A 15,200-nucleotide genomic window follows, 5' to 3' on the forward strand; every position below is an offset into this window, starting at 1 on the left:
CATAGGTACATAGTCGAGGTAATTTATCGCTGCCAGTTAACCTACAATCTGCATGTTTTTACATTTTTGGGTGTGAGATGAAATTGAAGCCCAGTGTGGTTGGAGGTAGGGCAGGGGCAAACCCAGGGAGAACGTGCAAGCTCCGCCAGTGCCTGAGGTCAGGATCAAACCTGCAACTCTGATGCTGTAGCCCCTTTCACACTTGCATCCCATTAAATTGGCCATTCAGTGTTCTGGGATAGGAATGGGGGTTTGGCTTTCACACGACCATTCCTAACTGGCACACCGAACGCTTTCACACTTGCAAGGAGCCATCCCTGGGGCTAGGACTGTTCTACCTTCTCCCGGTGACATATGATGCATCGAGCGATGATGGACCTGCCCTAAATCCTGATCAATGTATTATGGTCTTATATTTGAACAAAATTAATCATGCCTAAATAAAACTTAATTAAGGTTTATGTACAGCGCTGTACGAGTCCTTCATCTCCTGTTGTTGCTGTGCTGACCTATATAAACCTTTAAGAGACCATGGAAAAGTGCTAGCAATAAATAGTAATAGCGGACAATTTTTAAACAGGGTGGGAAAGTTGGTAGCACTATCACGTACAATTTATAGGGAAAAAGCGATGGCAGATTTTCCCTCACAGAATTCCATGCAGTAGGGAAAGGGCTGTAAGCATGGAGCATTTATAGAGGGGTTTCCAGCCGCGCGGCATTCTGGAAGTCAGGTCCACCATTGCTTTGTTCCCAGTTTTTATAAATTGTGTGCTACAGTGCTACCAATTTTCTCACGCTGTTTAAAAATTGCTATTGATATTTATTTCCCCCCCCACCTCTCTCTCTCTCTTTCTCTCTCCCCCACTGCAACTTTCCCAGGGCAAAGTTTATACCTTCATTTTAATCTTTTGTTCCTGCACTCACAAAAACTTGGGTCATTTAAATCCCACAATGGAATTACCCATTTCACATTTGCCTGATTGTAACGCCCGCGTCTGCAGACACCGAGGATTGTACTGGGGGTTGAGGCCGTTAATCCCTGGCAGGGGATGACATCATCTGATGTCAGCGTTCAGCTGATTTTGCTTTCACACTAGGCACTTTAAAGGCTGATTGGCAGTTAATTCCTGGGATCACCTGTAAATGTAAAAGAGGCTTATGAGACAGCAGTATTACCTCCTGCACCAGTCTGCTGATGGGCAACAGTACTGAATCTGCTGTTCAGAAAACAATCTTGTCTGCCTGTAACAGACTTATTCCTCATGGCATTCTAAATCTTTCCTACACCACAGCCAGGCTCTTTCACTCAGATGATTGGCCACAAAGCTCTGGCTGGGATGCAACCTTTGCCAATAAAGCTTTAGTAACATCTTCCTTTGTACTCTGGATTTTCACATTAACCACTCTATGGAAGCAATGGTTCATTCTGAACATTAGTTGGGAATGAGGAAGACCTCATAGAACAGGGTTATAAAGAGGAAGCTCTCCCAGATCAAGTGGCTGGAGTTGTCATTTTTGCCCATGTCATTAACCACTCCACCTTGTTTCTTTATCACCTTCAGACACTATTTCTATCACTGTTTCCTCCTCCCTCAGTTAGGCTAACAGTCAACAGAATCCACTCTTTCCTCAAATCTTGTGTACTTCTCTCCCTTGAAATTAAACTACTTCATCCCTGTCATTCTGTTTGGGATCCCCATTCGAGTTTGTCATCCTCCATGTCCCCTTGCCAACCCCTCCTGCTTTGTCAACTGATGTGTTAGTTGCTGTTTTGTTCCCCGTTGTTAACCAGCCATTCTCTACACAGGTGCTGAGGACAGCAGAACATATCGCAACTCGCCTTGCAACAGAGAAAGCCTGTACGTGGCTGACTGCCAATATCATAGGTACACAGGACTGCAACTAATCTTTCCCCATGGGGAGGGGAGGGACAAGGAGGATTCCCAATCTCCTTGCCTCTAGTTATCATCCAACAGAGCCTCCCTGTTCTTTTTCTCCCCCACCCTCATCCACTGCCCCAAAGGTGTTGGTCTAATGTTTGAGGCAAATGGGTTGGTGTTTACTGAGTGGTTCTTCATGCTTGGGCCAGCTGGTGTGGGCTGTGGTTTTGATTTTTCCCCTTTAACACTTCAATGTGATTGACCAAGTAATACATTGATAATTACCCCCACATACTAATATCTAACAAATGAAAATGCTGGGAGTTTATCTGCAGCCTCTGAGTGATCAGCATTAATAACTCCATGGGGTGCTGGTGAATAACAAATGTGGTTTTTTTGTTGTTTCACTGTGCTGTGTTGCTTGAAATGGAGCTTCAGGTGGTGTTACAGTCTAGTTTGCTTTTACTTCAAGTTTTCTTTCTGTTTTGGCATCAGTTTTAATTAAAAAAGAAATGAAACTCAGCTTTGAAAGACTGAAGAAATCTCGAACAATGCGATTGGTAAATGCAGTTGAAGTTTCTGGAGTAACAGAAAGTTGTTCACCAGATTGTAAACACGACGCGTCATCTCCTTCACAGATAGCCAGTGAGTTTAAGGTATGTTGCATTGATCGAAATGAAAGTTTGGTTTCGTGAGTGGTGTTCTCCATCAACATTCTACAGGAGCCTAATAAATTGTGAAGGTGTCATGTGGAATTCTTATTTGTATAGTTTCTATATTAACTTTTTAAGTCTATAATTTATATTGCTTTTCCTGAAGCTTAATTTTCCTAGTGATGTGAGATTGGTTAGTTGTTCTGAGAAGAATGTTTAAATCTAAATTGCTTTGAGTTGCTGTCCTCTGGTTCTCATTCCTGGATTTGGGTATGACTTTTATTGAGCAATACAGGATAGGAAGATTCATATGGAGTTAACTGCAGATGCTGTAAACACTCAGCAGGTCATATACTTGTGGAAAGGGATTTTAATCAGAACTGGAAAAGATGGGAGAGGGTGTTTCACATTGCACAGTGAAACCTCATTGGCAATGTAGGAGAATATATGACTCTTTGGGTGCTGATACCTGTACAGTTATTTTGTGAGACTTGTTTTACACAATGAGGTATTATGTACATGTTGAGTATAGATATTGTTTTATTGTAGAAACTTGGATGGATGGCTGTGGAAATGAAACATCTCAAGGATTTCTTCCAGAAGTCAGGGAAGTCCAGCTAGGTTAGGGTCATAGGTAATGTTCTCCATGCTCCCTCTGACAAGATTCCCTGGCTCAAAACTCACAGCATGGGATATTGTAAAATGTTTTTGGAGAGCATGGAAAAGAATTGGAGTGGGCAGCAAAGATGAGAAGAGGGTAACAACTGCAGCCTTGTCATTCTGAAACCAAGGTCTGACCATTGGACTCTGTGAAGCCTGAATATCCATTGGTGTAATGATAAGGCAAAATAATTCATGACCTTAAAATGTTAGGTTCTGTTTTTTTTTAAGAAACCCACAACTTAATTGTATTTTCTTTCCATAGGAGCTGTTGAGTATCACATTGGGTCCCAGGCACAGAGATGAAACAGTGGACTGCAAGGAACTTCATACTTTGTTAAGGAGATTAAACCAAACATTAAGATGTAGACAGGTGGGAACTTTTATTCAGCCATCTCTTGTTCAGATACATAACTCTTGGGGATCTTTTAATATGCAGCGAGTGAATTACCAAAGCAACATGAATGTTTCGATATTGACACTTTCTCTCAAATTTACAGGTAGAAAAGAGATCAGGTCTGCTTACTCCTTGCCAGTCATAGTGTCCCAGTACAGGAGCAAAGTATTTTTTGATTTAATGAAACCAGGATTTTGTAATTGGTGTTGGTAGTCCTCAAAAGGAGAATATGTGCAGAACAGAAATGTTCCAGATGATAAAAATCATTTTGTCCTTCACAGCTCACTAGTTTAGCTATCAACCTTGTTACAAGTCAATTTACTTTGCTGGTAACATCTCAATTTTGAACTGAGATTTGTATTGACCTTGTGATGCCTGATCTTTGAAACTGAAGATGTTAGGGAGGTGAAAAGGTGACTTTCAAGAATCAATCTGTAAGATTGATCAGAAAAGGCTGCCTGGGACAGAGCGAAGGCTGAGATGCCTTGAATGCAAGTCTTTGAGATGTTTCCACTTATTAGACAAACTAGATGAACAATGAACGTTCATCAGAACTTAGAAAAAGTTAGAAATTAAATGCATTCAAAAATTGAGAGAAAGATGGATGGAGAGAATAAGAGGGAGGTTCTGAGAGATGCTGGGAGAGAGTGAATGGGCTGAGTCAAAGAAAATACTGAATAAGGAGATACAAAGCTCAGCAGCAGTTGAAAATCAAAATAAAAGAGAATTCTGGAAAAGCTCAGCAGATCAATCAGCTTACACAAATAAATGTATTTTTAAACAGATTGTTTTTCTACTTTGTTCTGACCTTTTGTCTTCTATTTACTATATTTGACAGTATATTAAGACCCCCCCCCCCCCCCGCCTTTTTCCAAAAAAATCACTCCAAAAAGCTCCCCAGGTCTTGTATGTGAAGGTGACATTTTGGAGAGCATGGTATTGCTGCCTGGCCCCGGTATCAGGGAGGGGAGGGATTTCCCCCCACCCCCCCTCCAAGGCCTGGGGTGTCACTTGAAGGTGCCTGCCCTCCCTCCCCAAGCACTGTCGCAGCTGCTAACACGATCCCAGACACAGAAGAAACACATACCTGTTTGACCTAACATTTGCTCTCAATGAATCAACTCCAAATACAACATGGCGGCCACCAAAACCAGATCTACTTGCCCATAAATACACTGAAACATGTACACTAACATTTGTTAAATTCTTAAAATTTCTTGCTGAAATTTGGAGGGGGGGGGGGTGTTTGTATGCCATCAAATACGAAATGCCGTCCTTTGTTTATATCTCTAAACAGTTCAACAGAGGTTAACAAGTGTTCCTCACCACCTCTCAGTCAGGTGTTCTTTGGTATGCTCCACTCCTCCCTTATCTGCAGCTTACAATGCTTCATTCTGACTTTTGCAAGTTGTGAAATGTTGAGTCACTCTCTCCAGAGTGACCTGCTGAATGTCATTTTTGTTGTAAATATAAGGTGGTCACTACGAATCAAGTAAGGAAAACAAAAATTGGTTTGAAGCTAGAACTCGCTCCAATCCAAACAATCCAAGGGATTGTTTGAGGCTAGTACAGATGCAATAAAGGTGGATGTTGGAAAGTGTAGGAGATGGGATTTGATGGTTCATGTTGAACAAAAATACTGTCATTTGTCCTTAAAGGCCAATTTTGAGAAATATTTGAATGACTGGAGATTCAAAATTAATGCTCAATACTGAAGAGGTGGTGTGTGGTAAATTAAGAGCTTTTTTTTTACAGTACATCTGTCCAGTAATTGAACAGGCCCTTGCCAAGTATACTGTGGAGCTTGCTTCTCTATTAGGTAAGTAATTGCAAAAACTAAATGGCTTTGTTTTCTTCCTATGTCTTGTAATTCCTCAACCTCTTGATGTAAACTTTTCAATGAAAAGTTGCAGTGACCTGCAATTTAATGATGTTACTAGAATTAGTATTTGATAATGTAACTAAATTCATTCTTTTGACGTTCCTGGTGAAGCAAATCCATTCTTAGGACATTCCAAATGCATTTCAGCCCATGAAGAACAACATTTTGATTACAAATGTAACCAATTTGAGCAACAGTGAATCCAAGACTGAAATATTGGTCAGTTTTCAACAATATTTATCAGTGATAAATTTTGGGTATTTCATTGGGAACACTTTTAACTGTACTTTGGAATGGTTTACATCTCTTCAAGGGAAATGCAGTATTGGGTTAATGGTTCAACTGAAAGACAGAACAGGAGGTGAGTGACAGTCTGGGTGAACCTGTCCTGTACTTACATGAGGATTGAACCAATGATCATAACTTGTTATTGTGCTTTCACTGAACCAGAAGCATGCTGTGTTTGTCTTCTCCACTTGTTTAAGGACTATTTCTGAGGCTGATAAGTTGGTAATCCTATCAATTTGCCCATTGTTCCAGGGATCTTGCAGGATTTTTGCTCTTGCCCATCCAGTAAAGTCTCTCCCTCTCCCTCTGCAGTTGCAGGAGAAGTTCCATTGTCTGATTCTACCAAGGATTGCAGATCTGTCCAGCATTTGCTCATGCTGCTTCTTGATTTGTGGAAGAACGATTTCCATGTGCCTGTACCTCTTCAGCTAATGTTTAGTGCAAAGAACATTTCTTACACAGTGCAGATACAAAATCAAAAGGTAAATTTTTCAAAAATGAATGACCTCGTTGTGATAATTCATGCAAATGAATCAGTTCATCTTCAGTCATTTGATCAACAGTTGAATTAATTAAATATAACTGTTTACACTTCTATGTGAGGTAGAGATTCATCCTTGATTTCTACATTCACTGCTCCCATTGTGAGATGAAGTGGTTTGCAGAGCACATTCCTCTGTCCTCCATGGCCATGCCTTAGCTCTAAATTGGACACAATTTCAATTCCCATTCCCATACAGACCTCTCCTTCCTCATCTTTCTCCCCTGCCAGTGTAAGGCCCAATGCAATCTTGAGGAACCAACACCTGTTTTTTTTTCCCTGGGTAGTCTACAATCATGTGTTTACTGTCACCATGCTGAGAAACTGAAGGCTCAACTTCATGCAGGGACCTTGAAGTTGCCAGCCAGCCCTGTTCTACAGGGTGAATTGTCTTCAACATGACATGTGTCACTACAGATTATTTTAAATTGTTGTAATAAAATGCAACATCAGTTTGAGAAAAATTTTCAACATTTCAAGCTGGAACTGTTCCTTAACCTTGATAGAATTACATAAAATTTTGAAACTTCTGTAGTCAGAATTTTTTCTCACAGCAGGGTATCAAAAATAAGAGGGCATTGTCTTAAGGCACTGGTTCTCAACCTTTTTCATCCCACTTTAAGTAATCCCTATGCCAGTGGTGCTCTGTGATTAGTAAGGGATTGCTTAAGGGGGTATTTGAGTGGGAAGGGAAGGTTTAGAACCATTGCTTTTGACCCAATTGTTACTGAAATATTATGCTTGAGAAAAATTGTCATTGGCCCATTTCCTTTGGAGTTCTGAAACCATGCACATAACAAGTCAATTAGGTACGATTAAAACAGTGGTTTTCAAATTTTTTCTTTCCACTCACATTCCCCTTTAAGTAATCCCTTAATCTCAGAGCACTACTTAAGGGAATACTTAAAGGGGTATGTGAATGGAAAGATTGAGAACCACTGGCTTAAGGTGAGAGGAAAGTATTTTAAAGAACATTTGATATGTTGATATCGGAAACTCAGAGGTAGTGGTGGTATCAGATACAATTTCAGTATTAAAAGGCACTTTAAATAGGCAAGGCATAGAAGGATACAGCCCTGATGCAAGTCAAGGGTGTTAGTACAGATGGACAAAAGGTCGGCATGCAGGTGGAGGCTGAAGCCCCTGTTTCTGTGTGAGATGACAATCCTTACTACAAGCTCTGTAGCACAAAGTAAAACTCTGCCATGTTGTTAAGATTTGAGTGATGGGATAATTCACAAAGGAAAAACGTCCTTCAAATTGCAAGCTGATTGAAGAAATTATTTTACAGACATAAGTTATGTTGAATACAGTGACCAAAAATATCGATCTTTGGTCACCATATTTCACTAAATGGAACAAAGCTGCATTTTTCTGAAAAGTAACTTAGAGAAATTCTGCCAGGTTACTCCTTTTGTTGTCAGGTCACCAACTCCTTTGTCTTTGGGCGAGGGGTCATGGAAAGGGAAAATACTCTGATAGTACTGTATATATACCAGTTTCTATATATCTGACAAGAACTGACCATAACTGGTCTAATAGAATTTATTTCTCTTTTAGTCATGGTGGAATAAGCTCTCATTCCTACTTCACAACCTTACTGAGCAGAAGTTGATGAAAGCTTCAGAGATCGAGTGTTGCTGGAGGGACCTTTCACAGCAGCCTTGGCCTCAGGTAATTTTATGCTAGAGTGGTTACCGAGACCCACTTGCCCCTGTTAATAAAATCTAACTTTAATTATGCATTAATTCCGAAAACCAAAGTCTTGGGTTTTAATAAGTACTTTTTTTTATTCCAGGATTTCGTTAATGTGATAGACTCTGTACTCAAATTGTGTTCAGAACTGCCAAAAACAGATAAAGTGGAAAATCAGAAGCTCAATGAGATGTATACTGAGTAAAATAAGCCTTTATGATTTGTAGAACAAAAACTTGCTCTATTTTTGCAGTATTTTACAATTCATGTGCAATTTGGGATGGGGTTGGGGATATTTTATTAGTCGTTTAATTTAATCAATATTCAAATGAATATTTTGTAGTTCACATTGGACTAACTAATAAATGGACTACTTTCTACTTGTGTTAGTAATCTGATTTTGGCCTAGATTATGCAGTTGGCAAATGAACTGGTGCTTGCTCTTTTTTACAGCTGGCCAGACTGCAAATAGGAGCACTGTATCTTCTCTAGGGTGATGAGAGTAAATTTCAATGTCTCATCTGGCACGCAAACCTTTTAGATGAAAAAAGTGAAATTATGTACTGTAAGATGTGATTATTAAAACATTGAAGGACTGAAATTGTACACTTGCAAAGATGATATGCATTTAAGGTGAGAGGGGTAGATTCCTGGAACGGGCTTCTCAATAGAAGGATATGGATCATGTGCAAGCAGCAGACATTTGGACCAAAGGTCTTTATGATGTGGAGAGAGACATGCTTAAATTGGAGCAAATGACCAATATCCTTCTTGCAGGAAATATGTGCTGAAAAGCACTTTAAACAAATATTCACAGTATAATGTTCACAAAATATTTAATGCTTTTGTTTTAAAAAACCAACATAAATGAATGATCTGTAGAAATAACTGTATAAAATGCTTAATATAAAAGGCTTCAACCAGTTTATAAATAAAGTTCAATTTGGACTTTTGATTTTTTTTGCATATAAAAATAAAAATTTTAACAGTACTCTGTCGTTAAACTGCCGAGAACCAGCTTGACTTGTCCATTGACCATGTAGAAAATTATGCTAAAGGTGTTTCTTTTATCAATGTGTATGATCTGCCCTCAGCTAGGTAGCTAACTGTATTCTCGAACATTAAGTCTGGTGAGAGTTCAAAGCTAGACTTTGTCAGGACAGCAAATTGGCTAGGTTGGCGATGCACAAAGGATGCTGCTTGGCAAATGACTCCAGCAATCTTGGAGGAAGAGCAGGAGCTCCAAGATCAACCTGAAAAACAAAGGAAGAGAAATTTCAGCTGAATTCATTTGGTGATGTCAACATTTTCAATGACATTGTTACATAACCTTTACCTGAGTCAAGTAAGTAAGTCTTGTTATCTCTTTCCCATTGTGGTGGTCAGGCTGCACAATCCAGCCACTGGGCAGCATCTCTCCTCGAACCATTTCTTTCACAGGTCGAGGCATTGATTCCTCGTAGATGGATTGCACTGCCAGAACATACTGCTGATTCTAGGAAATGGAAGAGGGATTCATATTCTGAATGTATTGTGTGATTACACATTCTGCATGTGACTTAAGTGTAAACACACACTTTGTCCATTTACTACACAGTAGAACTCTCAACAGATAGGAAGCTGCTCTACAGTGGGTAGTAGTCTGCAAGGATACAAGCTCTGTTTGTTAAAATCTTCTTGGACTTAATAGTAAGATCAATGATCCATTCCAAAACACAACCATGAAGTAAGTTTGAAAATTGGAATTGCTCCTCAGCCATTTTACGTACCAGGTCTCACTGAAGCACCTTGGGTCTTAGAATATTACAGGCCTTTCTGCTCAAATGTTGTTTCAACCCATGTAAACCTTCTCGCAACAATCTAATTTTTCCTTGCCTCACTCACACCCATAACCCTCTATTTTTCTTGCATCTACATGCCTACAAGTTTTTTGAATGTCCCTATTGTATTCACCCCCAGCAATGCATTCCAGATACCCACCACTGTAAAAGAAATACCTCACTTGAACCAGATGGCTCCTGGTATTTGCTATTGTTGCCCCGGGGGAAAAAGCTGTTGGTTTTCCAGCTCTCATATACCTCTATTAAATTACCTTTATTCTCGTTCTCCAGGCAATATCCTGGCAAATCACCTCTGCACCCTCTCTAAAGCTTCTAAATAAGTGGTTTTCAAACTTTCTTTCCACTCACATTCTACTTTAAGTGATCCCTATGCTAATAGGTGCTCTGCGATTAGTAAGGGATTGCTTAAAGTGGGATGTGGGTGGAAAGAAAAAGTTTGAAAACCACTGTTTTAATCGTACCTCATCTAACTCGTTATGTGCACGGTTTCAGAACTCCAAAGGAAATGGGCCAATGACAATTTTTCTCAAGCAAAATATTTCAGTAACAATTGGGTCTTGAGCAGTGATTCTCAACCTTCCCTTCCCATTCACATCCCACCTTAAGCAATCCCTTACTAATCACAGAGTGCCTATGGCTTAGGTAAAAACACAAAATGCTGGAGGAGCTCAGCAGGGATTACTTAAAATGGTATGTGAGTGGAAAGAAAAAGTTTGAAAACTACTGATCTACATCCTTTCTGTAATGAGGCAATCAGACTAAACACAGTACTCCAAGTGTGATCTAACCAAAGATTTATAGAGCTGCAACATGACCTCACAGACCTTGAGCTCAATCCCCTAACTAATTAAGGCCCACACATCATACATCTTCTTAACCACCCTATCAAATTGCACAATAGCCTGGCCCCCTAGATCTCTCTATTCCTCCACATTATTAAGAACCCTACTGTTAACCATGTACTCCACCTTCAAGTTTGACCTTCCAAATTGAATCACTTCATAATGATCTGGATTGAATTCCATTTTCCACTTCTCCAACTCTGCATCCTGTTTATGTCTTATTGTAACATACGACAACATTGTACACTATCCACAACACCTCTTGCCTTCATATCATCTACAAACCTATTGGCCCACCCTTCCACTTCTTCAGCCAAGTCAGTCATAAAAATCATAAATGAACAGGGGTCTCAGAACAGATCCCTGAAGAACACCTCTTGTCACTGTCCTCCAGGCAGAATCCGTTCCATTTCCTACTATCCTCTACTTTCCACAGGCAAACCAATTCTAAATCCAAGCAGCCAAAGTTTCTTGGATGCCTCACGATTTTCTGAATGAGTCTACCATGGGGGAACTTGGTCAAATATCTTACTCATATACACTCCCTATCCCCGCCCGAGAAGACTAAATGCCCGTAAATCCTCTCCAATAGTTTGCCACACGGATGCAAGACTCACTGCTCTATTATTCCCAGGATCCTTTCTCTGGCCTTTCTTAAACAAAAGGTGTCTATTCACCAAGGCCCCTCTCCGTGAGGAGCACTGAAACAAAGTACTCAGAACCTATTCTGCCTCCAGGTCTTTTATCCCTGCTCGCTCCTACCCATTCTCATTGCTCCACATATGTATAGAAAATCTTAGGGTTTTCTTTAAAGTTACTTGCCAAGGTCTTCTCATGCTCCTTCCTAGTTACCATACAGTTCTCTTGAGCCCTTCCTGACTTTTGTTTCCTAAACCGTGTGTATTGTAGAAACCAAATTAGGATTTCGTAGAAAAATGCACAGGAAAGGAAACCTTTAAAAAATAAATAATCTAAATTACTCAAGACCACGGTGGAAGAGTTGAGTTTCTGTAGAGGGATGTAGAATGGCTGACCACATACTCATCCAGCCATACCACCTGCTGAGAGAAGTGCCAAATGTGGTTAGGGCAGTGAAGAAAGCCTGCAAATAAATAAGCAGGGAAGACAGGGTATGCTGTAGATTAGATTGATGCACAAGTCAGAACCTCACTAATTAAGCATTATGTGCTAAAGAAACATTTGAAGATGTTGGAGCTCAGCACTGCAAGTATAAATAAAGGAATAACTACCCAGCTTTCAAACAGAGCAGAAACGAAACCTTACCCTTTTAGCCTCCACACTGATGCAGCAGAAATCCCTGGGCTGGTTGAGGCAGCAGATAGAAGTGTCAATCACAAAGTAAACTTGGAGGAGAAAAGGGTTAAAAAAAAATTAAACAGCATGTTTCATGCATATACAATACTTTCACATCACCTTTCGTGTCCAGCTTACGTGATGCTTCTTTCAGGAAAAGCCTTGTGAGATATTTAAGATTGAAGTGATGTTGATTTACTGTTACATTAATATTTATCCCAGTTCTCCGTCAATACCCTAGTTTGGTGAATGGCCTCTTGCTGATGGCCAATTCATCTATTAAAAGCGGTGGAGAGGAAGTTGAGGATGGGTCAATGGGCCAGAGCTGAAAAATGCTGAGAGCTTGTGGAGGTTACAAAAAACAGGATTTGAACGTGATTGAATTTTTAAATATTACAGACCATTAGATAAAATACTGCACTGAACCATTCAAAAGCTTGTACAGTTTAAGCCTCAAAGAAAATTATATTGTGCCAGTGAATTTATCTTCATAACCAATTTTTAAAAAATCAATTCTGGTTTATGTAAATTTTAAAACAACACTAGTTCCTGACACCAAATGCACAACAACTCATTTATCTTTTCAATATCATCAATTATGATTTACCTTTAACAAATGTACCTCACTCCAGTAATACAAATTCTCATTTCATCTTTGATTCTGACAGTTAACTGAGACCTGCCATCTGATATCTGACCCTCCTGTCAATGGAGACACTTTCACCTGATTGCTGGAAAGGTCTTTCAACTTCCTCTGCTTTATCTACACCCACTTCCAAAGCTCACCGTGAGAAGATAACTCAGCTCCTCAGCTATTCAAATTAATTAGTGGTAAAGGGGTTGTGGAATTACGACATTTATAGTTGATTCAGAATGTGCAATAGATTATTCGGTTAAAATGTGCATAAAAATGGGTTAAAAAGTGGTCTGCAGGGGTCAAAATGGACAAAAATGTTTAAAGAATGTTCTTACCTTGTTAAGTCGGCGACCTGGGTTGGTTTTACTTTCCAGGGCCATCTTTGTTGTTATGCACAAGCATGGTGGGGCAGAGTGCAAATCAGGAGTTCAGTAGAATAGGAAACATGACGGTAACATCGTAAAAGGGTGAGTGCAATCGCCATAACTTTAGTTGACTATAAACACTCATTTTGCTCTGTATTCATGGAGTACCAGTGCAGATGCTATTTATAGATATTTCATTTCAACATTAAAGAAGATAATTTCAAGTTTTTGTGTTGGAATAAAGGATTTCAATACATCTGGACTTGTATTGAAACTAATTGAAACGCATCACTAATAAATGTCTCACTTAGCCTTCAAGCAACTATTTATTGAAGTCGCTGTAGATCAATACCAGCAAGAGTTGACTTCAAATCTGCAGATATTGTCGAACACCCCAAGTTCTTTCCTGAGGAAGCATTTGGTTGTGAAAATAGATTCACTGGCACATTTTTAAAAATGTCAGAATATACAGTGCCTTCCATCTTTGGGACAAACACGTTTTTTTCCTTTGTTTGCCCCTGTGCTCTACAGTTTTAAATTTGTAATCAAACAATTCACGTGATTAAAGTGCACATTCCAGATATTATTTGTATAAGTTTTGGTTTGACCATGTAGAAATTACAGCACTTTTTTTGAAAAAACATAGTTTCCCCATTTCAGGGCACCATAATATTTGGGACAAAGCCATGGTATGTATATTAAAGTTGCTATGTTTAGTACTTTGTTGCATATTCCTTGCATGAAGTCACTGATGCCCTGCCAGGCCTCTACTGCAGTCACCTTCAGCTCTTGCTTGTTTCAGGGGCTTGTCCCCTTAAGTTTTCTCTTCAGCACATGGAAGATATGCTCAATTGGATTTAGATCAGGTGACTGACAGCCATTCAAGAATTTGGGGATCATTGTCTTGCTGTAGGATGAAGTGCTGTCCAATGAGTGGAGGCATTTGCTCACACTTGAGCGGATAAGATGTTACTATACACCATAGTAACTGCCATCAGCAGTGTGCCAGAACTTGTGGCAGCCATACATGCCCAGGCCATAACACTACACCACCATGTTTCACAGATCAGGTGGTATATTTTGGATCTTGGGCAGTTCCTTTACTCTTGCCATCACTCTGATATAAGTTAACCTTGGTCTCCTCTGTCCACAAGACCTATTTCTAGAATTCTGCAGACTCTTTTAAATACTTCTTGAAAAGTGTAACCTGGCCATCCTGTCCCTGTGGCTAACTAGGGGTCTGCATCTTGCAGTGTCGTCTCTGTATTTCTGTCATGGAGTCTTCTGAGGACATTAGTCATCCACACCTGCCTCCTGAAGAGTGTTTCTGATCTGTCGGGCAGGCGTTTGGGGATTTTTCTTCTTTATAATGAGAATTCTGTGATCCGCAGTGGAGCTCTTCCTCGGCCTACCAGTTCCTTTGCAATTACTGAGCTCACCAGTACGCTCTTTATTCTTAATGATGTTCCAAGCTGTTGATTTTGGTAATTCTAAGATTTGGGCGGTCTCTTACTGTTTTATTCCTGATTTTCAGCCTCATAATGGCTTCTTTGACTTTCATTGGGCACAACTCTGGTCCTCATGCTGAAAAATGGGCACTACAGACTCCAAAGGTGATCAAAAGCTTAGAAGCAAGCCTAGCTCTCTTATACCTGCACCAATGAAGCAATTAAACATACTTGAGTAATCACAAACACCTGTGAAGCCAAATGTCTCAAACATTATGGTCATAAAATGGGGGAACTATGTATTAAAAAGTGCTGTAATTTCTACAAAGTCAAACCAAAATCTGTACAATTACCTTGAATAAAATCTGGAATGTTCACTTTAATTACATGAATTTTGTGATTACATATTTAAAACTGGAGCACTGGGGCAAATAAAGAGGGGAAAAAAGTGTCTGACCCAAACATGGAGGATTATAAGTTAATCTGATAAAATTCTGAGAGCATACATGAGTAGTCAGTTAAAAGGAGCAGGGTGAAAAAGCCCATTAATCCTTGTCCAAATCTGCTTTCAAAAATCTCTTAGTATTTCTTTGACCAATCACAAATTGGACCTGACACAGAAGAATGTACCTTTAATACAATTGTAGTTTGTGTATGAAGAGACACAACTTGCTCTAGAAAAAAACAATCCACACACAAGATAAAGGGCTATTTTCTTCTTGGAAGGAATTGGCTGGAAAATGTGTATCCTGAAAGT

At 39.7% G+C, this 15,200-nt stretch overlaps 2 protein-coding genes across 3 annotated transcripts in view; one reads left to right on the forward strand and one right to left on the reverse strand.

Annotated features, from left to right (window-relative positions):
• Positions 1-8,951, forward strand: part of cdan1 (codanin 1) — a 157,231-nt gene extending 148,280 nt beyond the window's left edge. The window contains 7 exon segments of the mRNA XM_069915504.1: positions 1,808-1,886; positions 2,376-2,536; positions 3,459-3,566; positions 5,346-5,409; positions 6,073-6,242; positions 7,862-7,975; positions 8,100-8,951. Of these exon segments, the coding sequence (XP_069771605.1) occupies positions 1,808-1,886; positions 2,376-2,536; positions 3,459-3,566; positions 5,346-5,409; positions 6,073-6,242; positions 7,862-7,975; positions 8,100-8,201 (798 nt within the window). The 3' untranslated portion in view covers positions 8,202-8,951.
• LOC138753853 (stAR-related lipid transfer protein 9-like) overlaps positions 8,076-15,200 on the reverse strand; it is a 299,188-nt gene continuing 292,063 nt past the window's right edge. For both annotated transcript variants that reach the window (XM_069917341.1, XM_069917340.1), the window contains exons 32-34: positions 11,964-12,043; positions 9,333-9,491; positions 8,076-9,249 (exon numbers count right to left, since the gene is read on the reverse strand). In XM_069917341.1, coding sequence (XP_069773442.1) covers positions 9,151-9,249; positions 9,333-9,491; positions 11,964-12,043 — 338 coding nt within the window. In that variant the 3' untranslated portion in view covers positions 8,076-9,150. The remainder of the gene's footprint in view (positions 9,250-9,332; positions 9,492-11,963; positions 12,044-15,200) is intronic.

The sequence above is a fragment of the Narcine bancroftii genome, chromosome 2 (genome assembly GCF_036971445.1).
Source record: "Narcine bancroftii isolate sNarBan1 chromosome 2, sNarBan1.hap1, whole genome shotgun sequence".
In the NCBI taxonomy this organism is placed as follows: domain Eukaryota; kingdom Metazoa; phylum Chordata; class Chondrichthyes; order Torpediniformes; family Narcinidae; genus Narcine; species Narcine bancroftii.